The sequence below is a fragment of the Eschrichtius robustus genome, chromosome 20, assembly GCF_028021215.1.
Source record: "Eschrichtius robustus isolate mEscRob2 chromosome 20, mEscRob2.pri, whole genome shotgun sequence".
Taxonomy (NCBI): Eukaryota; Metazoa; Chordata; class Mammalia; order Artiodactyla; family Eschrichtiidae; genus Eschrichtius; species Eschrichtius robustus.
The window spans coordinates 17,580,836-17,593,297 of NC_090843.1; the positions used below are offsets into that span (position 1 = coordinate 17,580,836).

The 12,462-nt window shown below is 52.3% G+C and overlaps 2 protein-coding genes across 2 annotated transcripts; one reads left to right on the forward strand and one right to left on the reverse strand.

Annotated features, from left to right (window-relative positions):
* Positions 1-315: 315 nt before the first annotated feature.
* Positions 316-5,045, reverse strand: LRRC46 (leucine rich repeat containing 46). Its single transcript, XM_068530972.1, is given in 10 exon segments — positions 316-509; positions 511-755; positions 1,000-1,148; positions 1,448-1,517; positions 1,691-1,800; positions 2,088-2,134; positions 2,977-3,085; positions 4,440-4,545; positions 4,646-4,719; positions 4,893-5,045. Coding segments are annotated over 9 exon segments (972 nt in total). The 5' UTR covers positions 4,656-4,719; positions 4,893-5,045; the 3' UTR covers positions 316-383.
* MRPL10 (mitochondrial ribosomal protein L10) lies at positions 4,895-11,107 on the forward strand. The gene is made up of 5 exons (XM_068530971.1): positions 4,895-5,189; positions 7,079-7,248; positions 8,558-8,722; positions 8,977-9,121; positions 10,154-11,107. Exons 1-5 carry the CDS (start codon positions 4,910-4,912, stop codon positions 10,408-10,410), a joined length of 1,017 nt encoding a protein of 338 aa, XP_068387072.1. The 5' UTR covers positions 4,895-4,909; the 3' UTR covers positions 10,411-11,107.
* The last annotated feature ends 1,355 nt before the right edge of the window (positions 11,108-12,462 follow it).

The following is a 12,462-nucleotide window of genomic DNA, read 5'->3' on the forward strand; positions in this document are numbered from 1 at the left end:
AGGTGGCTGCTGCGTGGGGAGGATTAGAACCATGGCTTTTTGGTCCTTGACTTGAACCTCGGAAGGGCACTCCCTAGGTGGGGCGGTGAGATGTGTGCACCGCGAGATGGCCTGAGACGGGGTGCCAGTCCCTTGGGTAGTTCCTGCAAGATCCTATTCTTTAGAATCAGGCTCTGTATTCCTGCCATTGTTTCTGGGTGCTTTTACTGACAGCTTCCCCTGAGATTCCCCCAAGTGACACGGAAGACACATGCAGGGCCTGGAGATACTTTATTGGGGACAGGCTCCTGCCACAGGCGAGGGCTCTGAGGGGGAGGGGTGACCCACTCCACTCCTCGTACCCCCGTGTTCCTGGGGCTTTGCTGATAGCGATGGGCTGCACTTCACTTCTTGATTCTTTTGGTCACAGTTTTGGTCGTGCTGGGGGCCCCAGCCGGAGAGGCCTTGGCGGCTGCGGCCGCTCTTGACCCCCTTCCCTGCCTGAACAGTCCTTTCCTGGCTCCTGGAAGCCAGAAGGCATGGTTTCTTGGTGGCAGAGGAGGCTTGTGGCAAGGAGACGGGCTCCAGGGATGTCTCCTTCCCTTGCCTGGGAGTGACGGAAGGGCTTCTGTCCCCGGCCATGGGTGCCCCTGGCAGCAGTGGGGGGTCGGTGAGGGCGGGCCGCGTCTCCACCCTCAGTAGGTGCTCCAGCAGGGCTGTCTGCTGCCTGTGCTCCCGGTGCCTGCTCATCTCCTGCCCCAGCTCCTTGAGGAAGCCTGTGAGGGGCCAGGATGGTGGGTGGCGGATGGAGCCCCGGGCTTAGCAGGAACAAACTCTCCCCTAGCATCCCTAATGGGGAGGAGCCTAAGATGGGGTGGGGAGGACGAGTCACCTGCATGCCCAGACTGGTCTGGCCCTGGGACCCCTTCCCCAGACACCACCGCTGTCTTAGCTTCTCCCAGATCCCACAGGGCGGGGGTGTGCTCTGGGGAGGCTGCAAGCCTTGGAAAGCAGGGTCACCTCGCTCTGAGCAGAACGGGCCTCTCAGCTCTGGGAACTCCTCGTCCTCATCACTTGAGGCTTTATCCTCCTCGTCCGAGGTCCAGCGCTCTGCCACAGGCTGCCTGTCTAGATCCAGGAGCAGTGGCAGGGCTCCTGTCACCAGTTTCCTGCAGGGCAGAAAGAACAGAGGCTACCACCCAGGAGGGCACGCCTGGGTGTGGCGCCTGGGAGGAGGCACAGACACAAGCCACAGCAACCATAGCAGGAGGGGAGGTGTTCTCGAGCTGGAAGATAGGCCTGTGGTCGGGCCAACCAGCTGAGGGCAGGCCCCAAGTGGAGTTATGGGGGGTGGGAAGGCCAAAGGGGGCCAACTTGAGCTGGAGTGAGGGTGGAGAAGGTGCCAGGGACGGTGCCCCCAGGTTTGCAGGCCATCACCCCTCTCTTCCCACCTTCACTTCCTCCTCACCTGTAGCCATCCTGGTTGGTGCAGCTGTTTCCAGTCAGGTTGAGGATGAGAAGGCTCTCGGGGAATTCATCTGCACACAGCAAAGAGAGGAATAACGAGGTTCTCACACCCACCTTCCTGTCTAAAGCCACTGCCTCTTTGCACAGCCCCCCAGACCCCCGGAGGATGTGCCGATAAGGCAAGCACAGGGAGGGAGGGCAGCACCGGGAGTTATTCCATGAGCCAGGGCAAGGGCGTTCCTACCCAGCTTCAGTATTTCTATCAGGTTCTCAGAAAGGTCCAGAAACTGGAGGTGTGGGAGGTCGCGGAGGTTTTCCACCTGCCTGATTCGGTTTCCTGCCAGAGACAGGAAGCTGTAGGGGAAGGGAGGGGGAGAGACAGCTGAATCACAGAACAGCTGAAGTGGGGGACGGGGGCACCAGGCGTCCGGGGCCCCCCTGGCTAGGCAGCCGGATGATGAGTGGGGACACATGGCCTTCTGGGGTGAGGGAAGCAGAGCTAGGCTTGCAGGGTCCTCAGCTGACCAGCAGCTGGGCTTGGGGAGATCTGAGCCAGTTCTTTGAGGTATTACCAGGTTCCTCCCCTTCATCCTCCCTCTTCTTCCCTCCCCCCACCCAGCCTGAGCCCTGGCACCACGTACCGTAAGGAGGGGACGCAGGCCAGGTTCTCAATTCGCTCGATCTTATTCTGCAGGAAGAGACCGAGTTGGGGAAACCAAGCTGAAGTCAGCTGAATGGGGGGCCTTTTAAAGGGACAAAGCCCCAAGACCATGTCTACTCTTGAGGCTGGAGATCTGGCACTTTGGGAGTGATCACCCCTCTTCTTGAACTGGTTGTCACTACCTTGGGATGATTTGCTTTCTCCAGGTGGATGGTTGAGGGCATAAACTTGGGGCTGGGCTAAACTTGATAAGTACTCTGATCACCCCACAACCAAAGAGTGACCTGGACATCAGAGAAGGAAACCAAGGGGAAACAGGGAAAGGGAAAAGGCTTTGGTGGTGGATTACACACACGGAGGGGACAGTGTACCTATACTACTTTGGTCTGTCAAGTTTCTGTGGGGAAAGTTTAAGGGATCTGGGTATATTCAACCTGAGGAAGGCTGGAGATCAACCAACCACCCACCCCCCACTACCACCACCACCAAAAAGCCTTCAAGGTTCTGAAGGATGCAGAGAAATCTCGTGGTTCCTTCTTCCTTTTCTTCAAAACAGGAAATGGACTTGAGCTATATAACATGAGAGATTTGGGGCAGACACCAAGAAGGACTTCTAGAGCAAGAGAGGTGTCTGACAAAAAAAACAGTGACTCAAGAGCATGGTCAGCATCTCTTTTGGGTGGATTGGTCTTTCAATTCAAGATAATTCCTGATTCATCTGGAAACAGTTTCTATGAAGGTCTGCCTGCCTGAACACCAGTAAATGGGCAAGATGACCTGGTTGGCTCCTTTCAGATTAGACAGACATGGCCCACAGGGGATGGAGTCCTCTCCACAGGGAGGAGGAAGGGCAGGAGGCAGGAAGTTACCCCTTGCAGATAGAGGCTGTGAAGATTCTGGAGGCCCTCTAGGTTCCTGATAGTGGTAATTCCCTCCCGGTCCAGGCGGACAGTCTGCAGTTCAGCAAGCGTGTGGAACCTGCGCAAACGGTCAGCGGGGTTGGCTAACAGTGCCACTTCTGTGGTCTCTTAGGAGGAAGATGGAGGGGAGGGTGTTTCAAGGAGGGGGTGGATGGCTCAGTGACTGATCAGATGTCAGGGACACCTGCTTGACTCATGAGGCGGGGTCTAGATCGGGAACCTGGGTTGACTTGGAGACCTGGGTATCTTGTCAGTAGCACTGGGAGGGATAAGAGTGAGAGGTGAGTAAGGGTCCTTGGACTGGGAAACTGGGTGATGGCAGCTTATGGTTCCTGCAGAGGCAGGGGAAGACTTCCTCCAGCCAGCTTGGGTAGGGGAGGCAGGGGCTGGGACAGAGAGGAGACAATCTCTGCAGGAAGATCCTTCCTCACCTCCCTTCTGAGTGGTACCGGAGGGAAGATCACTTGTTCCACCCACCCATTCATTAATCCCAAAACATTTACTAAGTGCCCATTAGAGACAAATGAGAGAGTCCCTGCCCATCACTACTAGGGAAGCTGGCCAAACATCTATGACAAGTGGATGACAGAGGCATGTGCAAGGGACTAAGGGAGTCCATGGATTATACACTGAATTCAGACTGGGGTGTTCAGGGAATGCTTCCTGGAGGAGGTGACATATGAGTAGGAGTTAGCCAGGAAGGTGAGGGGGGATAAGGAGAAGGCATTTCAAGCAGAAGGTATAGTATGTGCGAATCCAGACTCTCTTAAACTTTAATGTGCCCATGAATCCCTTAGGGGGTCTTGTTAAAGTTCAGATTCTGATTCAGTAGGGGGGCCTGAGATTCTTCATTTCTAACAAGCTCCTCGGTGATGCAGATGCTGCCCACCCGTCCCAGCACCACTCTGAGTAGCAAGGTGCTAAGATGTGAGAACACGGGGTCTTAGAGAAATCACACACTTATGGAGAGTGGCAAGAAATAAGGCTGAAAAGGCAGCAGAGGTCAACTGAGGCTAAGGTGTTTGGATTTTATTCTGGAGGTACCAGGGAGTCAAGGAAGGTTCTATCAGATTTGTCATTTAAAAGGATCACTTTGGCAACAGTATAGGGTGCCTGGACTGGGGGTAGAGAGACTAATTAGGAGTTTGTTGAGAGGTGATGACTTATTTAAGACCCTTACTTAAAGCAATTGAGTGGGCATGGTGAAAAAGAAATAGAATGGAAAAAAAAAAAAGAAATAGAATGAATTTTAAGGAGGGAGAATAGGTTGGACATTGCCACTGAATGAATGTGTGGAGTTAAGTAAAGAGAGGGACAAAGAAAGATAAGTTGACAAATTAGTAGAGCTCAGGGGACTGGTCATCCTGTGTGTTTCAATCTTCCAGCACCCCTTTCCTCTCCCATGCACTCACATCTTCTCTGACAGGTCCTCATCCTCAGGGAAGGCCAAGTTCCGCTTAGTGATAAGGGCTTCAGTAATGCACACACCGCCTTCCTCTGGACTCTGGGCAGGCTTAGCTGTGAAAAGAAGGGTCCAATTGTTACATTTCCTTATTCTTGGAGGCCTGACTCTACTGTTAGTCAGTTGTTCTACCCAACATCCCACCTCCCTACTCACCTCCAGGCATGATCTAAAAGCTGCTGGCTTGGGGAGGGATTGGAACGAAGAGGAGCAGAGCAGCTTGGACAGCCCTGGGAATGGAGGAACCCAGGATGGTATGAGGAGAGAGAAGCTCAGAGAATTGGGGGACAAAGGAAAGGGGTTGATTCAGGGCAAATTGTTGGGGTGGCATAGAAGACGAAAGCAAATCGAAGTGGAGGGTCTGGAGTTTGAGGGGTGTATAGGGGCTTTACTGGCCGCCTACAGGGGGCTTGTAGGTAGATGGTGGCGCGTGCGGATGGAAAGAGCGGTTGGAGGAGTCTAGCGTCGTTGCTAGGAGACTGGACGCCAGATGGGTCATCCGGGAGGGCGGGCTCGCCGGTGCTGGGCTCGGCGCATTCGTGTTGCTGCTCCAGCCGGCGGCTCCGCCCTCCGCTTCCGGCCCCGGGACTACCCACAATCCTTAGCTCCTTCCGTCTCGCTAGGCTCCCGGTCGTTCTTCCGGTGGCGATGGCTGCGGCCGTGGCTGGGTTGCTGCGAAGGGGTCTCCTGCCCCGGGCGGGTAAGGAGCGGCCCACGTCTTCTCGGCGCGTTCAGGCCGATGCTCTCTACTCGTCTCTCTCCTCTACTACTAATCCCCTCCCGAAATCTCTGATCCCAGACACCTCCTGATGACCCCTGACCCCAGCTAGATCGCCGGCCTCCTTCCCCCATCTAATTTCCTGTGAGTCCAGACTCTAGTAATAACGACAACACAGCAAAAACGTCAGCGACAACCACAGTATTTATTCTCGACGCCCCAGTCCCCCTGCCTTGTTTGGGGTTTCTCTGGCCCACCACCCAGCTCTTTCTGCCTCCAGAGATTCCTTAAGGTCTCAGCTTAAATGTCATCTCAGGCCTTCCCTCGCCACCCTCCGCAAAGGGTTAAATTTCCCCTGTTAAATCTGTATCTCTCACCCTGTTTACTGACCCCTTCGCCTTATCACCATCTGTAATTTAGCATTTGTTTTATTTGTTGTTTTCTCTATTAGACTTTAAACTCCATAATGGCAGAACCCATGTTCATTCAGCATAGCCAGCATGTGGCATGGTGCCTGACATTAATAGGCATGCTATAGATGTTTGTTGAATGCATGATTTTAAGTACGTAATATAGGTCAGGCACAGTGATAAGCACTTTACATGTATTATTTCATTTAAACCTTAAAGCGTCCTTTGAAGAAGGCATTATCTTCCCCTCTTTACAGATGAAGAAACTCAAGCTTAGACCAGTTGAGTGACTGGTCAAGGTCACAGCTAGTAAGTGGCAGAAGAGAGATTAAAATCTGGTTCCATGTGTGTCAATTATATCTCAATAAAGCTGCAAAATTTTTTGAAAAATCTTGTTCCATCTGATCTAACTTAACAGGTTTTGTGGCCACTGGCAAGAAAACCTCTCACTTAAGCAAATCTCCATGCTCTCTGACTGTTAGAGCCACCTTCTGGCTGCACCTTTCTCTGAGCTCCCATTCCGGCCTTGGGAAGGGCTGAAAGTGGGAAGCTCTAGCTTGGGTCCTTTTGTTGAGCATGAAGCGGTTACCTTGGCTTAGGGCTTTCGAGTGGCTCCCTTGCCTTCTGAGGGGTGCTCTCCAGCAATGCCTGTAAACAAGAAGTGTAGAGAGGAGGGAGACTTGTTTGGGGGAGCTGTGAGGACAGTATAACTTTTCCCTCTTGCTTCAAATCATGGGGGAAGGAGCAATGCTTAGAGCAGTGGTTCTCACACTTCAGCCAGCATCAACATCACCTGGAGGGCTTGTTAACACTGTTTTCTGGGCTCCGCTCCAGAGCTACTGACTCAGTAGATCTAGAACGGGGCCCGAGAACTTGATTTTCTAACAAGTTCCTGGGTGATGCTGATGTTGGGTTGGGGAGGGGTGGTGGTGGTGCACACTTTGAGAACCACTGGCTTACAGCAGGGGTTGGCAAACTATGGTAGGGCTGGTCACCATCTTTCCTACATAGTTGTATTGGAACACAGCTACATCTGTTTGTTTACATATTGTCTATGGCTACTTCCATCATACAGTGGCAGAGTTGAGTAGTAGCGATAAGCCATATGGCTCTCAAACTTAAAATTTTTGTTTGGTCATTTAAGAAAACGTTTGCCCAGCTCTCTCCTCCTTTTTAAAATGTATTCAAAATACTTTCTCCTTTGTTCTCATTTTTTCCTTATCTCTGTGCATAAAGAGCTGGAGAAATGGGCACCTCCAAGGATCAAGCACCTGAGCTAAGGTCACCAATTAAAGAGAAGAGAAGTTTCGGGGATTCAGGCTTTCTAGCAGAGTTCCTTGTCCCACTCAGTGCTGAGGCTAGCTCTGTGAACTCTGGTTGTCTGTGCCTAGGGGGTGGGTTTTGTCCATCTGGTGCAGACTGAGAGGCTGCTTCTCACCATATGGCCGTTTCTTCTCCCAGGCCAGCTGCCCACCCGCCAGCTTGTCCGCTATGGCTCCAAGGCTGTTACCCGTCACCGTCGTGTGATGCACTTTGAACGGCAGAAGCTGATGGCTGTGACTGAGTATATCCCCCCCAAACCTGCTGTCAACCCCAGATGCCTGCCGCCCCCTCCCAGACCCCCCCAGGAGGTAAGACGCAGGCTGGGCATGTCGCCTGGTGGTGGGATGGTGGATTAAAGTGATCTTGTCTCTGTGGCCGTAATGAAGTAGCACTCCAGGACATGGTCATCCACATCATTGCCTCCCCACTCTGACCCTGTGGTCCAGATACTTTCAAATGAAATCTGCACTTGATTCTGTGTCGGCTTTTTGGGCTCTGTGTTTGGACAGGGCTCCCGGATTTCCTTCATTCTTGTCTCCAAAAATGTGTGTGTGAAAGCTGTCCACACAGGCGGAGGTAGGAGAGAGCATCGCTCCCGTCTTGAAGCTTCCATGTTTTCTTAGAGGAACAATACGAGGTGTCTTGTCCTTGAAAAAGGACAGAAAGACCAGTGGAGAATTGGTAACTTCATGGTGGTTCTCAGCTCCACAAGTTCTCAACTTTGAGAAACACTGTCTTGAGAAAATGAAGTCTTGTTCTGTGAAAATACCTCCATTTTGAATTAACATTGCAAAAGAGTAATCTTGTATTTATAATTGGTAAGATAATTCAGCATGAGTACAGTGTCAGGGATAATTAAATGATTTTGACAGTATTATTATCAAAATAATGTTCGCTGGGTCAGACTGCTGTCCAGTTCAAGGGGACGGAGCGTTCTCAGGTTTTAAAAACACTGCTCTAGGGAATTTCCTGGCAGTCCAGTGGTTAAGACTCCACGCTTTCACTGCCGAAGGCCCGGGTTCAATCCCTGGTCAGGAAACTGAGATCCCACAAGCCACACGATGCAGCCAAAAAGAATAATAACAAAAATTTAAAAATATATATTTATTTACTTATTTAGGCTGCACCTTGTCTTTGTTGCGGCACGTGGGATCTTCCTTGCAGCATGTGGGCTTCTTTAGTTGCGGCATGTGGACCTCTTAGTTGCCGCATGCATGCAGGATCTGGTTCCCTGACCAGGGATCAAACCCAGGCTCCCTGCATTGGGAGCGCAGAGTCTTACCCACTAGACCACCAGGGAAGTCCCAATAAAAAAATTTTTTTTTTTTAATTTAAAAAAAAACCCTTGTGTCGAGGGCTGACTTTCAATACCAATAAAATTTTTAAAAATTAAAAAAATAAAAACACTGCTGTAAAGCCTGTGGTTATCAAATGGAAATGAAAGGATGGAGTGGGAGATAGAACATGTCTCTGAGAGTCAGGGGCCCAACTCTCCTGCCTGTACCCTGATCTTCGTTAGGGCATCACTGGAAGCTCCAGCGCCTGTCCCTGAGGGAGTAAGGGGTGTAAGGAGAAGGGGCATTTTACGTCCCCTTGGTCCTCCCTTTCTGACTGCAGGAGACAGGCCTCGTCCGGCTCCTCCGTCAGGAGATAGCAGCAGTTTTCCGAGACAACCGAATGATAGCTGTCTGCCAGAATGTGGCTCTGAGTGCGGAGGACAAGCTTCTCATGCGGCACCGGCTGCGGAAGCACAAGATCCTGATGAAGGTCTTCCCCAACCAGGTAGAGAACAGCCCCCTGGCGTGGGTTGCCGTATTCCCCTCCCCCACCCCCATCTCAGACCCCAGCATCTCTCCCAAGATACAGCACTCCCGACTCCTGCCTGCCACGGCAGCCCTCCAATCCGGGGCCTAATCTGTGATTAGGGTTTGAGGAGACCCTCGGCTTGAGCCCTCAGCCTGGTGTGGCCTGTGACCAAGGTGGGTGACTCTTTCTCCTACTCGACCCCAGTAAGCCCTTCTTTCTTGCTGTTCCAGATCCTGAAGTCCTTCCTGGAAGATTCCAAGTACCAAAATTTGTTGCCCCTTTTTGTGGGGCACAACCTGCTGCTGGTCAGTGAAGAGCCCAAGGTCAAGGAGATGGTGCGAATCTTGAAGAGTGTGCCTTTCCTGCCGCTGTTGGGTGAGCATGCACCCCTGCCAGTTGGGGGTGAGGGTGAAGGGGAGTGGGTGCTAGAGCAGCCTGGTGCCATCTTCAAGGCTTGTGTGGGTAAAACTGTGGACATGCTTGGAGGGGACACCCTCTCACGATGGAGCCTGCGTCAGTAGCACCATTTGATGAGGGCTGCTTGTGTGTGTCACTCCACAGAGGGAAAGTTCAGACACCTTGAGTCTAGTAAGGGGGTAGTGGGTGTTGAAACCCACGAAGACAAAGATACTTAAAACAGACAGCCCGGGCTTCCCTGGTGGCGCAGTGGTTGAGAATCTGCCTGCCAATGCAGGGGACACGGGTTCGAGCCCTGGTCTGGGAAGATCCCAAATGCCGCGGAGCAACTAGGCCCGTGAGCCACAACTACTGAGCCTGCGCGTCTGGAGCCTGTGCTCCGCAAAAAGAGAGGCCGCGATAGTGAGAGGCCCGCGCACTGCGATGAAGAGTGGCCCCCACTTGCCACAACTAGAGAAAGCCCTCACACAGAAACGAAGACCCAACACAGCCATAAATAAATAAATAAATAAACCCAAAAGTTAAAAAAAACAAACAGCCCAAGTGAAGGGTGCTGAGGGACAGTGAGCAATGTTTCCTAGACTCCCCTGAGGCCGAGAATCCCTGGAGGTGCTTCTTGCAGAGAATACTGATTTCACAGGTCTGTGTTGGGGGGCAGGAATCCGTGTTTATAATACAGACTCTCCCACCCCGCCCCCCCACCCCAAACACACACTCCATGGTTTTTCAAGGAAGTTTAGGAAACAGTGACTTAGTGGGGGTTGGACCAGGTAGATGTATTATGTAAAGGTTTTCTAGGGAAGAGTTAGGAAGGAAGGGAGGGGATTGATCTGAAACAGTGGGAATGGGGCAGGGCACAAGTGGGAACCAGATTTGGGAGAAGGCTGGGAGGTAGAAAAGGGCAATGGAGAGCAAATTTCTAGGGTTGGACCATTGTTTTTGGAGAAGAAAAGCATTTGTGGGAGCCTTGCTGATCCTGTGTTCTTCCAGGTGGCTGCATTGATGACACCATCCTCAGCAGGCAGGGCTTCGTCAACTACTCCAAGCTCCCCAGCCTGGCCCTGGTACAGGGGGAGCTGGTAGGAGGACTTACCCTCCTCACGGCCCAGACCCACTCCCTACTTCAGCACCAGCCCCTCCAGCTGACTGCCCTGCTGGATCAGTACGTCAGACAGCAACACGAGGAGGACCCTGTCGTGCCAGCCAGTGGGCAGCCGGATACTCCCGACCCTGTTCCGGACTCGTAGCCAGCCTCTTGCACCCAGCCTGCCCATAAATACACTCTGCCCGTTGGCTGTCGGAGATATGGGGAACTTGGGGTGGGGAGTGGCGTTTGTTACCTGGCTTTCACTGACAAAGATCTCTTCTAGTACATGGCAACCCAGAGATGCAGAGGGATCCCGTTTCAGAACGGAGGCGGCTCGTAGTCACTGTCTTTGTCCCTAGTTTTCCCAACTTGGGACCTGATAGCAGCGGTCTCTTTCCGCTCTCCAGGTCCAAGGCGGAGAAGCCTTTGGTTTCTGTGTTCACTGTCCCTTGCTGCACGCACCTCCCAGCCTATCCCCTCGTGGCTCCAATGTGCCAGAATAGCTCAACTGAGTAATTACTTGTGCTGAGAGTGGCATCTATTGAGAGCCTACTATGCCAGGCTCCCTTTACATGTGCTAGATCCTATATTTCTCACATGTTATCCCCATTTCACAGAGAGGAAGACTAAGGGGAGGAGAAGTTAAATAGCCCGCCCAAGGTCATGCTGTTGGTGAGAGGCAGCACAGGGACTGAACCAGGCTCTTCCTGCTCTGAAGATGCTGCCCTGGTTTTCTACACTAGAGCTTTTTCATTAGGGTCCCAAGTGTGCTTGGGTGTTAATTCTGCGCCCTCGGGGTGTGCCATGTCGTGGAAAAGTTGGGAGCACTGCTTTATGATAAAGTGAAATGCATTTTACTTACTGTGTTTTGCTGTTGACAAGCTTATCCTCCCTGTAGACTTATTCCCAAGGTCATCTCTGACTCACTTCCCTTCCTAGAAAATCCTTCCTCTTCCCATGTCCAAGCCTGTTACCTCCCTGTACCTGCTCCCACAAATGGCATTGCTTAAGTGCTTGTCCTTTTGAAGGCAGCTGCCCACTTTGTCCAGTGTCTGACACATCCCAGGTGATTCAAAACGAAAAGGCTGGAACTTCCCTGGTGGCGCAGTGGTTAAGAATCCGCCTGCCAATTCAGGGGACACGGGTTTGAGCCCTGGTCCGGGAAGATCCCACATGCTGCGGAGCAACTAAGCCCGTGTGCCACAACTACTGAGCGTGCACGCTAGAGCCCGCGCCACAACTACTGAGCCCACGTGCTGCAACTACTGAAGCCCGCGCGCCTAGAGCCGGTGCTCCGCAACAAAAGAAGCCACTGCAATGAGAAGGCCGCGCACGGCAATGAAGAGTAGCCCCCGCTTGCCGAAACTAGAGAAAGCCCGCGTGCAGCAATGAAGACCTAACGCAGCCAAAAATAAAATAAAATAAATTTATGGAAAAAAAAAAAAAGCTGAGGGAAAGCCAGGATTCTGTTTTAATAAGGGGGTCTGGGGGCTCTCGAGTAGGAGGCCTCAACCAAGTCTCAGGGGACTGGAGGTTTTTAATGGAGAGGGGCTGTATGACTAGAAGCCTGCCCTTGTCCTTGATTGGAGCGCATTCCGGGTGGACACGGGGGTGATGCGGGGAGTTGGTTGTTGATCATTGCTCTGGGACTTGGAGCAGTGCCACAGCTTCCTTAGTCCTGGGCAGACACTGCTCTAGCAATGATGATCTGCAGCAGCTTTTCCTTCCCTGGTTCAGGACCAACTTTCCACAGTGCCCAGCTCTGTGCCATTCGCCCAGGGATGCTCAATCAATAGGAATTGAATTAAAAGGCCCCTGAGGCTCCTGGATGCCAGAGCTGGTCTGGCCAGTGCTGCCCAGTGCTCTTCCTGACTCCCAGAACCCTGCCAGGTGCTAACAACGCCCTCCTGGGGTGGCAGGGACAGTGCTGAGGTTCCGAATGGAACGGAGAGCAGGCATCTCCTGAGAGATGTGTAAGCCAAGGCCCATGGGACAGCTGGTTGGGGAAGTGGCCTATGTCATATTGGGAATCAAAGAAGAACCTCGAATTGCATCCTTCACCTGCTGGCGTTGCCTGAAGCCACAGCATTAAACCCATTTCTTTCCAGAAAGTGGCTGCACTGCACTTAAACCTGTCAGTCCAGTTCACATTCATTTGAATGAATTCTAGACCTTTCTCAAGAGCTAATTTTTAATTAGAGTTGAGCAGCTG

Excerpts from the sequence above, each read along its gene's own strand:
- MRPL10 (XM_068530971.1), top strand. The coding sequence starts at position 4,910 with ATGGTGGCGCGTGCGGATGGAAAGAGCGGTTGGAGGAGTCTAGCGTCG. Across the intron at positions 7,249-8,557 it reads CTCCCAGACCCCCCCAGGAG|GAGACAGGCCTCGTCCGGCT; the intron begins GTAAGACGCAGG and ends TTCTGACTGCAG. Across the intron at positions 9,122-10,153 it reads GCCTTTCCTGCCGCTGTTGG|GTGGCTGCATTGATGACACC; the intron begins GTGAGCATGCAC and ends GTGTTCTTCCAG.